The 14,429-nt window shown below is 45.0% G+C and overlaps 1 protein-coding gene across 2 annotated transcripts in view; it reads right to left on the bottom strand.

Annotated features, from left to right (window-relative positions):
• PDIA4 (protein disulfide isomerase family A member 4) overlaps nt 1–14,429 on the bottom strand; it is a 112,304-nt gene that overhangs the window by 60,090 nt on the left and 37,785 nt on the right. Inside the window, exons 4-5 of one of the 2 annotated variants that reach the window (XM_069216236.1) lie at nt 13,663–13,801; nt 1,071–1,276 (exon numbers count right to left, since the gene is read on the bottom strand). In XM_069216236.1, the coding sequence (XP_069072337.1) occupies nt 1,071–1,276; nt 13,663–13,801 (345 nt within the window). Of the gene's footprint in view, nt 1–1,070; nt 1,291–13,662; nt 13,802–14,429 lie in introns of both variants that reach the window. The other variant, XM_069216244.1, reaches the window with a different exon arrangement.

Raw genomic sequence — 14,429 nt, 5'->3', positions numbered from 1 at the left:
ATTTTTCAATATAATGCCAAAGTTGAACATGCCAAGTTATTAAAGACTGCCTTTTTTTTTTTTTACAATTCAAATTAATGTTTTTCATATTTCTTGGGTTTATATTAGATAGAATATTCAAAGGGGTGGGGCAGGAGTAAGGTATAGGAATAAATGTTAAGCTTATCTCCCCCAAAAACATTTGCATAGGTAAGTGGAAGGAGCAGGGAGAAACTACAATTCAAGACAGACCTCAAGTGAGGAGTCCTGTTACGGTTGTAGGTATAGTGTACTTTAGTTGCCAAAGTTTAAGTGCATGGTACAATTATAAATGTCACAAGGGTTTGAAGTACAAAGAGAAAAGGAGGCACAAATGAATGTCCATTCTGGATGCAAGAAAATTCTTTCACTCAAAGCAGTAAGTGATGTCCTGTGTCGCGGACGTTTATTAACAGATTGCCAGATTACATGAAACTATTATGAAAGGTTAGAATCCAAGCTTTAAAAAAAAATAATAATAATAAACCACACAGGTTTTCACACTGGCGTCAGCACAGGAATGCTAATCAAGTACAATATTCCCCTTTAGATTAATAATGTGCTTTCTGATAAAAAAAAAGTAGATGCCTTGATATCATTGCTGGGGATTATGATGGATGGAGACCTAGGGCCTGATTAAGACCTTGGCGGATGAGATACTCCGTCCCAAACGTGACTGATATCCCATCCGCTGCATTACAAGTTCCATTATATCCTATGGAACTTGTAAAATGCAGGCGGGATAACTGGCATGTTTGGGACAGAGTATCTCATCTGCCAAGATCGTAATCAGGCCCTTTGTTCCCTCTGAACATGCAGCTGTCTTGGAAGAGTTCGGTCTGCCCTTTATTAAAGCCTTACTTCCTGCCAGAGCTGCGTTTGAAAGGTTGCTACATGAGAAACCACTGCAGTTAATGCTTTGTGCATAAATGTAGGCTTGTTCATCAGTTCATAGGTTGGTGCAACAAAAGAAAAACCTAAAACATATTGCCCCCTTCCATCCTGGCAAATCTTCCCTGCATACCAAGGAGATACAAGAAAAATAACTTTACCATATTTCTCTCTCGGGCCGTTGTACTCAAAAGGTTTGCCCTTGCGGAAGATCTTTAAAGTTGGGTAGCCAGATACATCAAACCTGGTTGCGAGCTCGCTCTCAGCTGTGGCGTCCACCTTTGCCAGAGGAATGGGTGGGGTGCGTTTACTGAGCTCCTGAGCAGCTTTCTCATATTCAGGTGCCAGTTTTTTGCAGTGTCCACACCTACAACCAGACAAAATGTATATTTTATTACTTGAAGCAGAAAGGAAGGTTTTGCTTCCTTTAGGATATGTACTTTCATAGAATCACCAAGTGACTTTTGCAGTGAACAATAACCTTGTTTTTATTTTTTATGACCATGGCATTTGACCGTTTTAGGTAAATAACCCTACCAATGAAACCACCTTCCAAGGCATTCAGTATGTATATTTACTTACTGCGATTCTAATTTGCAGTAGATCTGTCTCATGTCTGTACTTAACTCGCAATTCTCCACCCAAAGACAACAAAGCAATGTCCAGATTACTGTTACCCAGTCATTACAGACTCAGATTGATTCTCCCACACTCTTATCAGCAAATGTAATGATTAACCTTGGGCTGTAGCTTACATCTGTTAAGGCCACTATGCAATTCCCCGAGACACCTGGTACTTATTTGGGGTTGGGCTAGTGGGAGGTGTGGGGAGGGGGGGGGGGGGAGGAGTATGTGCATTGGCGGAAGTGGGGAGTGGTTACGGGCACTAGAATACGACAGAGTTAAAAAATACAGTCAATTCTAGGGGATAGTTACCATCCTCACTTCTGATAGCCCATACGTGTTTTTATTCTTTCCTTTAATGATCGTGGTCTAATTTATGTGGGTAGCATGATAAGTGCATATTAGATCACAGTCATTAAAGGAAACATACAAGAACATGCACGAGCTATCAGAAAGGACAGGGACTATCCCCTAGCATTGTATTACAATTTACAACAGGCAGAGAAGAAACTTTGAAAATTAGGTTTTATGCAATTATGTGCACTAACCCCACCCACAGAGGACAAGAGAATGATGGCCTTAAGGAAACTGGAGACATTTTGGATTAGGTTAAGTGGATAAAATGTTGATTCCAGATAGAGAAATAAATGCATTTCTGACAGATTGAGCACCAATACGTTCACTTTTAGAACACGATTATTTACAAGTTCTCATTTCCAGTCCAGGATTGTCAACCAACAAAACAAAAAACAAAAAAAAAAAAGTTAACTTTAAAATGTTCTCCATTTTTGATATTTTTGTTGGATGTTATTTCACTCAATTTATATTTTTGTAGGCCCACTGACATTTTCCATACATCCGGACATTCAGTATTTATACAGCCATTAATACTTCTTCCTGTATAGTTTGCTATACTATCCCTCTCTACTATCCTACATTTTACACGTTTGTGAGTCCTGTAGGATATTTACTATTGTATGCGGCACTATCCGGTTTCATTACTTTCAAGAGTCTGAATTATTAACTACTCATGTTCCTATTACACCTTCAACATTGGTTTGACTATATATAAATACCCTCTAATACGGTTATGTCCACATCCGTTTTGGCTCACGATTTTATGGACTAGCCAGTCGTTTTTTTTTTTAAGGAGATTTACTCACATTGGTTCAAACAAAGGACACATGCCATTTGTAGATGGAGGTGTTTCTTAGGAAGCATACAATGTAGACATTTTTCAGACAATGCGTTTAACGTTTCACACAGACATAGCACCATACTTTTTCGCTGAACAGGAGCAGGATGTAACAATTTTGAAGATCAGTGAATAATACGAGTGAAAGCTCGGTATTCCACCAGCTTTTGAACTGGATTTGACTTTTTCACTAACTTTTAGCTTTGGCTTGTATTACAACTTATGGCTGGCAGTGGCTAGACGCTTGGATGCAGTGATATAGAATAGTACATGAATACTTTACTAAAAGATCCTAGCAATTCACATGGATCTATTTTTGGCTTTGCACAGATATATACATATAGATTAAGGTAACAAGATGAGACTTCTTCAGTATGAAAATTGGTTTACAGTTGGTTTAGACTGGCATGGATGAGGGTGATGTGTTGGTAATAGTATTCGTTTTTTGTAATTCTTAATTGATACTAATAGTCTATATTTGAAACTGCAGACTTAACTCACAAGTACTTTTTGTGGTTTCCGTTTTTTGCTGGGACTTGCTCATAGGTGTCTTTCATGTTTGAGGGCACACTTTCCCAGAGGTACTTATTTATTTGTTAATTTAAAATATGGATGCTACATAAGATAGGAGTTTTGAAAGCATTATCTAGGGTTTCTCGATTGGATGTTCGGGTAAATATCTGCATGCTGCTGTTTTGGACTCCAAGGCCCTCTAAGCCTCTCCTACAACCCCCTAGCACAGACCCCTCAGACCGTAACAGATCCTGCACAGCTGGACCTCCCTCGCCACGGACGAGACCCACACCACCATGAGCAGCATCCATTCTGGAGTCCTTACGGACCACTGTCCTCGCCATATTTTTCAACAAAGCCAACACCACTATCACACCAGACCTCCACCAGAACCTCAACTGCACCATAGATACAGCCACCTTCCCAGAGGACTGAAAGCATGCCTAGCTCTGCCCACTCTTGAAGAAACACACGGTCGACCCTCTGGCCATCAAGAATTACCGCCCCCATCTCTGTTGCCTTTCCCTGCCAAGGTCATCGAAAAGGCCAACACTCAGCTCCATAAGCACATCGAGAACAACATCCTGGACATCTCCAACTCAGGTTGCAGAAGCAACCACAGCACGGAGAACGCCCTCCTCGTTGCCATAGAGAACATCCACTCACTCCTTGACTGCAGCCATACAGCAGCCCTCATCCTACTGGACCCATCGGCCAGCTTCGACAGTTTCACACCTCACCCTCTGCTCCGTACTCCACACAGCCAGCATGCGCATAAAGGACCTACAATGGATACGTTCCTTCCTGTCTGGCAGAACCTAGAGAGTCAGACTCCTGCCTTACCTGTCAGAACCTACGGAGATCAGCTGCAGAGTTCCACAGGGCTCCTCCCTGAGACCCACACTCTTCAACATCTACATAGCCCGCTCGCATACATCATCAGGAACCACGGGCTGAACACAGTCTTCTACGCCGACGACACCCAGCTGATCATCGGACTGAAAACCCCACAACTGCCAAGAAGAATTTCCACAACGGGATGGAAGCATTCTCCACCAGGATGAATGATAGCTGCCTCAAGCTAAACTCTGACAAGACCAAGCTCCTCATCCTAGGACCCTCCACATCAGCCTGGAACAACTCCAGGTGGCCATCCACCCTCGGGCACCGCCTACCGCTACAGACCACACACAGAACCTTAGCTTCATCCTGGACTCATTGTTCACCATGACCCACCAAGTTTACCAAGTCTCATCTTCCTGTTTTCACACTAGACTGCTCCGGAAGATCTACAAATGGATCCCAAAGGACTGCTGCAGAACTGTAACCCACACCCTGGTTACGAGCAGACTCGACTATGGCAACACCCTCTATGCCAGCACCACCCAGAAGAACCTGAAGAAACTACAGCACATCCAAAACTAGACTTATCCTGGAGATTACCGCCACAAACACATCTCAAATCACCTAAGAGACCTCCACTGGCTTCATATTGAGAAAAGGAATAACTTCAAACTCCTCATACACGTATACAAGGCCCTCCATGACTTATGACACTCCCTCAACAACTGCATCACCTTCTACTCCACCACCAGACCTCTCCGCTCAACAAGCACTAGTCACTGTACCCCACATATGGAAGACTACGGCTGGTGGAAGATCCTTTGCATTATGCGAAGCAAAGAGCTAGAACGCCATGCCCCTGCACCTCAGTCAGTCACCATTAGGGCATCAGTTCAGGAAGGATCTGAAAACCTGGCTCTTCAACAGAAGTTGAAAAGACAAACACGCTAAGCTACTTGAGACCTTCAAGGGTAACTGTGCTTTAAAAACTTTGATTTGATATACCCTCAGTTTCTTATTATTGCATGCTTTTTTTCCACTTGAAGGATGGAGATTGTTCTGACTATTTTGTACATAAATCTTTTCCACACTTGTTACTGTTCTGGGAAACTGAGGTGCAAATAGTGTTCACTCAGATAGCATGCATCGGCAATATGGCATTGGATATGAAGTGGTGGAGCTATTGTCCAAACAAGAATTGACAACATCTAGGGGCGGTGAAAATAAAGAAACCATATATACTCATGGACTATTTTGTTCAACACTATGAATTAAAAGTCTGAGTTCTCCAGTGTCTGTCAGAATATTTTATCTTTGTCTTGTGCAAACAAATTAGACAACAACATGTAGCAAGGTATTTGGGAGCGGTTTGGAACTCCCTTGAATACATATTGCAATTTCTACTTGTGATGAACGCCTCTGTAAATTTATACTTACTTAGCTAGATGAGATGTGCGAACATATGTAACAACTACTGAACGCCTGTGTTTAATTTAAAAAATAAAAAAAAAATAAATAAAAAAACACCATACACCTCCGGATGTAGATGCCACTTATTATCTGGCAGATCACGTCTGCTTTGTTTGTCCGCTCTAGCATTCATGGATTCGGTCAGGTGGTTGCCAACTAGGCAGATGTTCTGGCGCTCAAACCATCTCCAGAGTTGCAGAGGTTCTCGTAACAAGACCCAGGATCCCACTCAGTCCTGCCTGTGTTAGTGGCGTATGGCACTAGTGTTGTCTGTGCGAATCTGCGCCAGCCTGCTTCTGAAGGACAGCATGAAAGCAGTCAGAACCAGATGAATAGAACTTCCCCTCCCAGGCAACGGTGGTGGTGGTGGTGGTGGTGGTGGTAGCGGCGTGTTGTGTGTTTTTTTTTTTTTACATGGGGATGTGGAGGTGGGCAGGGGAGTTGATGACCATCCACAGGAGAGACTGATCAGTCAGCCACCACTGAAAGTAGTGGGCACTCTCCTCCAAGATGTGTATAGTATCAGAAATGCAGCATTGATGCTGGGCCCAGTGAGACTTTAGGTTTCACTCTAGAACTATAATGTGCTTACTGTTGTAGTTGACAAAGAAGATGCACAAGGGTAAGAGACCAAGAAGCCTCAGAGCCATCCTGAACAGGATCCACGATCAAGCCTGAAAAACTGGGATCAAAGCCGGAATGTCTTAGACTCATTGCTGTGGATGAAAAGCCTTGAATGTTTTGAGGATCACTGCAATGACTAGAAACCTCTGTGAATCAGGAGCTCATTTACAGTAATGTCCCAACAATGTTAGATGTTATGCTGTCATTCAAAGGTGGTCCACAAAGTATTGTGGCAAGCCCATCAGCAGCTATTCATAGAGAGAAGTGAATACAGAACTCCTGCCCTACGAAGACAGGCAGTGACCATCGCCATCTTTATGTGCCCTACAAGTCTAAAGACATCATCCAGTCACCCAGATCAAGTGCAGAAAGGATCTTTCAAGTGAGTCCCTCCGCAAGAAGGCATTTAGGCTTCAGAGGTCTGATGTTGGCCTGAAGCCGGAGCTTTTTTGAGATAGGAAATAGCACAAGTAACAATGCCTGCTTTTCTCTAAATTGGTATCCATGGCTCTGTTGGAGAGCAACCGGCATAAGTCCTGCAGCAGCATGGACAGATGTGCTTCCAAAATTCATTCTAGTGCTGGAGGAATATTGGTAGGGAGGAGATAAAAAGGTAATGAGACAGCATTTTGAACAACCTGCAAACACCAATTTGTCAGGCATGATGGATTACCAAACTTGAGAACTTGTTGAATCCTGCCCCCTACTGGCTGGTGCATGAGCTGCTGAGGACTAACTAAAGAGGTTTGCTAGCCAATGTAGCAAGGGAAGAGTAAATAGGAGGACCGGTGTCATTGCTGACCAGTGCGTCGTCTGCTCATTTCACATGTACCCAAAAAAGTCTTGCCTGCTTGCTGCATCCCTGCCTGTGCCTGGGAAAGGTGCTGTAGCCTATATAGCAGCACCCTTGCAGACCCTACCCCCCACCACATTCAGAACTTGAGGGAGAATTGCTTTGCAGGGGTCAACAGCACTAAAGAAAGTGCTGCAGCTTTGTGGTCTGAAAGTGCTCCAGAGCAGAGTCTGGCTTGTCGCCAAAGTGGCAAGACACATCAAAGGGAATACCCATTAGCAATACTGAACATAACCAGAGAATCGGATTGAGCACATCCAAGCATGTCAGTGAAGCACAGCACAGGTACTGACTGCCCTTCCAATATAATCCAACATATCCAAGCCTGTGCAGACTACATAATGTACTCGTCCTGCCAAACATGGATCGACTAAGCCTAAGAGGCCATAAAGTTCCTCTGGAACTGCAGGTAAACTTTTGATGGCCCGTCAGACTTAGGAGTTGGCCAAGAACATAACTTTGCCATAGTACCCATCAAGTTATCAGTGAAGGTGCAATTAAAAAGAAGCTACATTTCTGTTAAAATATTTGTCTTAATCTCATTGAAGGGCAGCTGTAATTCTATTACTTTGGCTTCCCTCTCAACCACTACTGAGAAAGAGGAGTTTTCTTCTGTTGGTGGCCCATGTGGAGAGCTGAGGTCTGTGTCAGGTCAGGTATCAAGCCCTTTAGTGGCAAGAAGCAAGACATGCCCATAACCATCACCACTATCCTAAGTGCACTGGGTTCTGGCACAGGATCAGTGGCAGAACCAAAAATAAAATGAAGCTTATTCTGATTGTTTTGACCCTGTAGAGACACTGTTACAGTTAGCCTGCATGACAACTGGTTATGCTTCTGAAATATTATAGCGAGGCATTGAGCTCAGGCTGAAGCCCTTTAAAGTTTGGACAAGGACATCAGATCAAACAGCATAGATGGGGTTGGTACCAGCATTGGAGCCCAGAGTGGATGTTGGGGCCAGAGTTAAGCCACAGTAACTTGTTCCACAGGGGGAGGGGGGGGGGGGTTGGGGGGGAAATGGTGCAGAGGCCCCTGCAGTTACCTGGGGCTCGAAAGTGCACCAGAGGGTGTCAAAAGCACACCAAACGATTAACAGCATGGCCTATTTGTATGCTGTAATCTGCTATGAGGTCAAAGAAGGCCTAAGATGGCGTCAAGCCCAACTAAGGAATTGGTTGCTTGGGCCTGTAACCCAATGGAGTGAGACTTAAAATCTTGACACCCTTGCGCCTTCTCTTTGGAATCCGAGTGGCAGGAGTGATCCAATCCAGCTTCAGTTTCTTAACCTTGTACCAGGACTTCGAGTTACCTGAAGGAAGTGAAGCAGTCACAGGAAAGGCCACATGTCTTGAAGCAGGACCCATGTGAAAACTGCGACTTCATGACAACTTGCGTCTGGAGCCCAGGCACCAAAGGCCTGTGAATGTCACTGGTTTCCTGCCTTTGCATAATAGCTTGAATTCTGTATTATTCTGCAGGGACACCATTTCATACCACTCTTCAAAAGTTTTTAGGAATCGTCAAAGGAACACAATTAGACCTCTGCTTCAGATCCATGTAAGAAGGGGCGAATTTAATCGCACATCAGTGGCGCTTAGTTGCAGCGCCTCTAATTCCTGAGGCTGTACAGAATTAGGTGAGGCTGCCCTGCGCTTGCGATCGACACAACTGAGCACTGCTTCAAAAAGCACCTCAGCACCTTCTGGCACCTGGGGGATATTCTAATGTGAGGAATCTGCAGTATGGAGTATCCATCCGAAGACTGGCAACTTTGCAGTGCTGCTTGTCGACCAATGTATCTGGTACACTTAACAGGCATGACATGCTTATTTTAACTCTGCAATAACAGATCTCAGGAGATGGTGTTGTGAAGGCAAGTATAAAAGGTTCATCTTTTTGCAATATACTTTTATAGTCACTCCAAATGCAGCATACATACCAAAAGGTAACACCACGGAGCTCTACAGTTTCGAATACGAGTATTCATAAGGTAAGGAGCAACAATAAAGCAGATGCCTATCAGTTAAGAAGTGCAAACAGGCAAGTAATCCCTTTGGTTTGTTACTCAAAAATAAAATGTAGTTTTATTTTTTTAATTCCTCTCAATGGTTATTTTCTTGTTTTTCACTCCAGCCCTTAGTTCATATAATAATATAATTAATATGGGAGACAGAGGAACAGTCATTTTTGCCCCCCCCCCCCCCCCCCCCCCCCCCCCCCCCAATGTTCTACAAAGGCCTGTCAGATGTTGGATAATAGCCTGATAATGCTACTTCAGTGCAGTTATCAGTAGTCTCAGGTCTACATCAGATGAGTGGGGCAACTAAGCTCCGTTTTCCATTTCGGACCTCAGCAAGCCTATATAAAATTCCACTGATTCCCAACATCTGAAGGCTATTTGGGTCACTTTCTCCCTTCTTGCCCACGACAAATTGAACCATGGTCGCATGGGAGTTTCCTGAATCTTGTTCCATGATCAAGCACAAATTTTCCACCTCAGGGAGCTGTTTTCCCAGCTTTGGCACTAGGTTTCATAGCTCCCTTATTTCTCCATGACTTTCTGCTCTTCATTCCCTTGTAAATCAGCAACACAGTATTAACTATTGTCTGTCCTGCATTTATTCACCCATAAACCGAACTGTTCCTCCAACCATGCTTACAGGTATTTACAGCGATATTCTCAATTACTCCTAATAGTCCTATCAATCTGGCTGAAACTTCTGAGATTCAATAATAATGCTTTTAATTGGAGTCTGTCTAGATGCTGTGTGGGATTCCACAGTCCTAAAGATCTTTCAATGGAATCCTACGAGGACTGGGGCACTCTGAAAGAAATAGGTTGCAGGTAAGTACCCGTGACTTTAGGGCACAGACCTGGGGGTCTAGAAGAGTGTCGGGGGCCACATGTCAGCACCAAACACACTCTTAGCTGCACGGAGTGGCCGGGGGCAGGGTGCAAACACAGCATAGGGAGCCCAATGCTTTTCAGTGGGGAAACCCGGGGGTCACAAAGATGCTGCAGGCTGGGTCCAGTGGGTCGGTTGCGGAAACCCAAAGGCTGGACCAGTGGGAGAGGTGCCTGCTGGACCATTGGTCGGATTCCCCAAAGCCATGGTGTTGCTGGTACACTTTTGGGTGCCAGGAATCTTCATCAGATCCAGTCGCAGTCAAGGGGGGGGGGGGGGGGGGGGGGGGGGTCACGGGTCACTGGATTCAGGCTGCAGGATTCTTGTTGGGCGGGTGGGGGGTAGGGGGGGGGGTGTCAACCCAGGGTGGGCTCTAGGTCAGAATCACCTGGCAACCTTCTCTGGACCAGTGGGCCACCAGGACACGGGCTGTGGGCGTCTGGTGCAGAGTGGGCAGGGATCCTAGGTGGTTCTGGAATCCTTTTTGTGGCCACTGCCCTTGGGAGTTTTTGGTCCTCTGCTGGGCAGGCAGTCCTCTGGGGGTTTGTAGAGGTTGCTGGTCCTGCAGGACGAGTCACCTTTTTGTTCAGGAGTCTTGAAGCTGCAGACAGGCCGGTAGGACTGGGGCCACGTCAGTTGTGGGAAGTCGTCACTGCTGGGGTCAGAACTTCAGTCCTTCTTGAGGTCACCAGGAATCTGAACAGCAAGGTTTAGGGGTGCCCCTAAATACTAGATTTAGGGGCATTACAGAGGTCGGAGGGCAGTAGCCTATGGCTTCTGTCCCGGAGGGTGGCTACACCCTTATGGTGCCCACTCCTTTTGGGAAGGGGGCACATTCCTATCCCTATTGGACACTCCTCCCAAGCAAGATGAAGGATTCTGCAAGGAGAGGGCCACTTCAGCTCTGGACACCCTAGAGGTGGTCCCAGCTGAAGTGATCACTCTTCCTTGTTTTGCCTAATTTTAGCTGGAGTGCCCTGGGTCACTAACAAGAGGCCTGAGCCTTTGGGACTCTGCATCAAATGTTGCAGTTCCTGAAGGGGGGCGGTGTAAAGCACCCCTATCAAGAGTAGGCATTGTTTCTGACCACAGAGAGCACAAAGGCTTTCACCCCATGGGGTCAAACTTGTTTGTTAGTGGCAGACTGGTCAGACCTACACTAGCAGGTCTAAGATGCCCTCTGTGTGCTTTTTTTTACAATAACTCCATCACTGGCATCAGTGTTGGTTTATTGTGTTGAGATATTTGATTCCCAGTCTTCAGAGAAGCCATCATGGAGCTGTGGAGTGAATAATGGTAAACTCCCAGCCCATGTACTTAAAATGGCCACACTGCACTTACAATGTCTAAGAATGGACCGACACTGAAGAGGAATATTGCTCATGCAGCTATGCCCTCACCTTTGGTAGAGTGCACTCTGCCTTGGGGCTGTAAGGCCTGCTAGAGGGGTGACTTACATATGCCAGTGTTTGGTAGGCATGGCACCTAGAAGGGGGATGGCATGTCGACCTTGCTTTTTTTCTCCCCACCAGTATACACAAGCTGCAATGGCAGTGTGCATGTGTTTGAGGGGTCCCTTACGGTGGCATAATACATACTGTGGCCCTTAGGGACACTCCCTGGCCACAGAGCCCTTGGTACCACTGCTACCTTTTACAAGGGACTTAGCTGTGTGCTAGAGGTGTGCCAAATGTGGAAACAATGGTACAGTTTAGGGAAAGAACACTGGTGCTGGGGCCTGGTTACCAGGATCTTCGCACACACAGTCAAGAAGTCCGCATCAATATCAGGAACAAGGTTGGGGGTAACCATGCCAAAAGGGGTACTTTCCTACAACCACTTCCTGTGGGAAGTGGGGATAACCCTGTCCCAGAGTTCCTACTTCTGCCAACACCAACATGGTAGATTTATAAATGTGGTGTTCACATCACGCAGCTCATCTAAGGAGCGGGACTGGCCCGAGGGGTGGACACACCTCTCTATTAAATATCCTGCCTGCCCTGGTGGCATCTCCTTTAAGTGAAGACAGCTCTGCATGCTACTGGCGAGGGCTACTTTGAAGCCCCTGCCTTAGAATGCAGATTCGCCAGTCATACTGTTGGGTAGGTTGTGTAAACACCTTGACCAGAGCAGGCTTCGTTTCTGACCACCTGAGACCAAAGGCTCTCATCCTAGGGGGCCAGAAACTTGTCTGGTGGTGGCAGGCTGGCTAGGACTAGTCCGACCCCCACACTAGTAGTTGGTAGGTTTATAGGGGGCACCTCTAATATGAAGGTGCACATCTTAATAAATGCATCACTGGCATCAGTGAGGGTTTATTAATACGAGATGTTTGATACCAAACATCCCTACTTTCAGAGAAACCATCATATCGCTGGGGAACTCGTATTGACCAGTGTCCAGCACGTGTACTTAAAATGGCTTCACTGTCCACTCACACGGCCTGAAAATTGACAAAGACAGAGCAGGGGCATATCTGTTCTTGCAGATATGCCCTCAAATGTAATAGAACGCACCCTGCATTAGGGCCGTAAAGCCTGAAGTAGTGATGACATATATTGCACACAGTTTTAGGGGACAGGGAACAAACGCTGTGTGCCATGTTGTGTTTTCACTTTTAGCTGCACCAAGACACACAGCCTGCAATGGCATTATGCATGTGCTAGCTGAGGGGTCCCGGAGTGTGGCACAATTCATGCTGCAGCCCTTGGGTACCCTCTTTGGTACCCATGTCGTAAGTACTAGGTGTACCATTTACTAGGGACTTAAAGGGGCAAAAGGTATTGCCAATTGGGGGAACAACTGCAGTTTTAATCAAAGATCTGCCACTGTGGACCTGGTTAGCAAGAATGTTGATAGGGATAAAAATGATGCCAATGTACGTCATGATGTGTGCAGATAACAAACTCAGATTACTATTGCCGATTTCACTCGATGTGACATCCTCATCAACCCAGAGTCAGAAATACGTGGTCAGGCAAGCCCTGTGATCTGACTGACAGATCACAGGCGAGGTGACACGTAGCCCGTAGATAAACGCTCAAACAGGAAAAACCGAGAACGGTACCTCATAGGCAGCCACACCACAATAGTCGTAGGAGATTGGCCCCCAACGAAAAACATTTGGTCAGAGTGGTGAGCGTACCCAAAACACCAAAAAAGTTAAATGGCGCATGCAGTTAGGAACACTCAGCCAATCAATACCAAAACCCCTTCTCCCCCAGAGATCATGCGCTCCTCATGCAGGACATCTGGAAGTTACCTACTGGCCTGCATTTTCTCCAAGCAAGGTCGAGACCCACCTGAGCACTTTAATCAGATGGTCATTTTTACGACTGACTAGATCAGGATTCCTTTCTGCAAAAAATTTGTAGAACTGTTTTATAACCCTTCAAGAATTGTATGTAAGGGCGCTCAGAATTCTGCAACATTGAGAGTCAGTCATCAGACCCTGACTCTGCACTGCTCTCTCCGAGCAGCTGCGTTTAATTAAACCTACTGTTCCGGTTTTGCCAAACGCCTCGTCTTTCATTTCTGCAAGGTAAATCCGCATTCGAGCAATAGGAACCTAGTGCACTTTCAGTCAAAATTGCATCTATTTCCACGCAAATATACCATTCTAGGTTTAAAATACAATACAGCAACAAGAAAATAAGACAAGACTAATAAGATTACAAACTTACATGGACTAATACAATCTAAAAAGTAAAAACTGTTTTTACCATGGGGCGTAGAACTCCACTAAAATAATGTCAGCATCGTTTACGACTTCATCAAAGTTGTCCTTTGTCAATACCATTGTAACTTCCGGTGGCGGGGTCCAGTCTGGATGAGACACCTCTTTAACTTTTGCAACAATCGCTGAAAGACATTTAAAATGGCCACCAAAATTGGATTTAGCAGAAATCACAGATATCCATAAGGACTCATAATGGTTATGTTCTCACTTTAACACAATGGTGAGAATTATGTGCTAGATGAACACCTTCATAGGTGAAACAAGAGGGATTGGTTAATTGTCTAAAGAGACCAACAAGTTTTGCAGGATAAGAAAGGAACATTCTTCCTTCTTCTCCTTAAGGCCAACTTACGTTAGAGAAGTTAGGCCAAAAAGGGTCAATTTAGTTACAAAGGCTGCAGTCATGTGTTAATGCGTTTCAAGGCTCACAGATTAAATGTACAATGAATGAAAACACTTTTGAACTTGTGTTTCACAGTACCTTAACTACCTTGCCAATGCACCAAATAGCAACACACTTTTGACAGTAATAGCTAAACATGAAATCAATAATAGAACACCTGGTACATAATTATGGCAAAACATTGGGGAGTAGTACAGTGAGTAGAACCAAGATTCTGAAACTTTTCATCTATTGTGGAACTATCCTTTGGAGTGCTGCTGTTTAACCATGGGCATGAATAGGGTCTATATTGTAACCTTTTGTAAGCATATATACTGTCCATGTAATGACCAAAAATCACTGCTTTA

Source organism: Pleurodeles waltl, chromosome 2_1 (assembly GCF_031143425.1).
Source record: "Pleurodeles waltl isolate 20211129_DDA chromosome 2_1, aPleWal1.hap1.20221129, whole genome shotgun sequence".
NCBI lineage: Eukaryota > Metazoa > Chordata > Amphibia > Caudata > Salamandridae > Pleurodeles > Pleurodeles waltl.
Note: the sequence above shows the minus strand (reverse complement) of the source record. Positions and strands in the feature narration are given on the sequence as shown.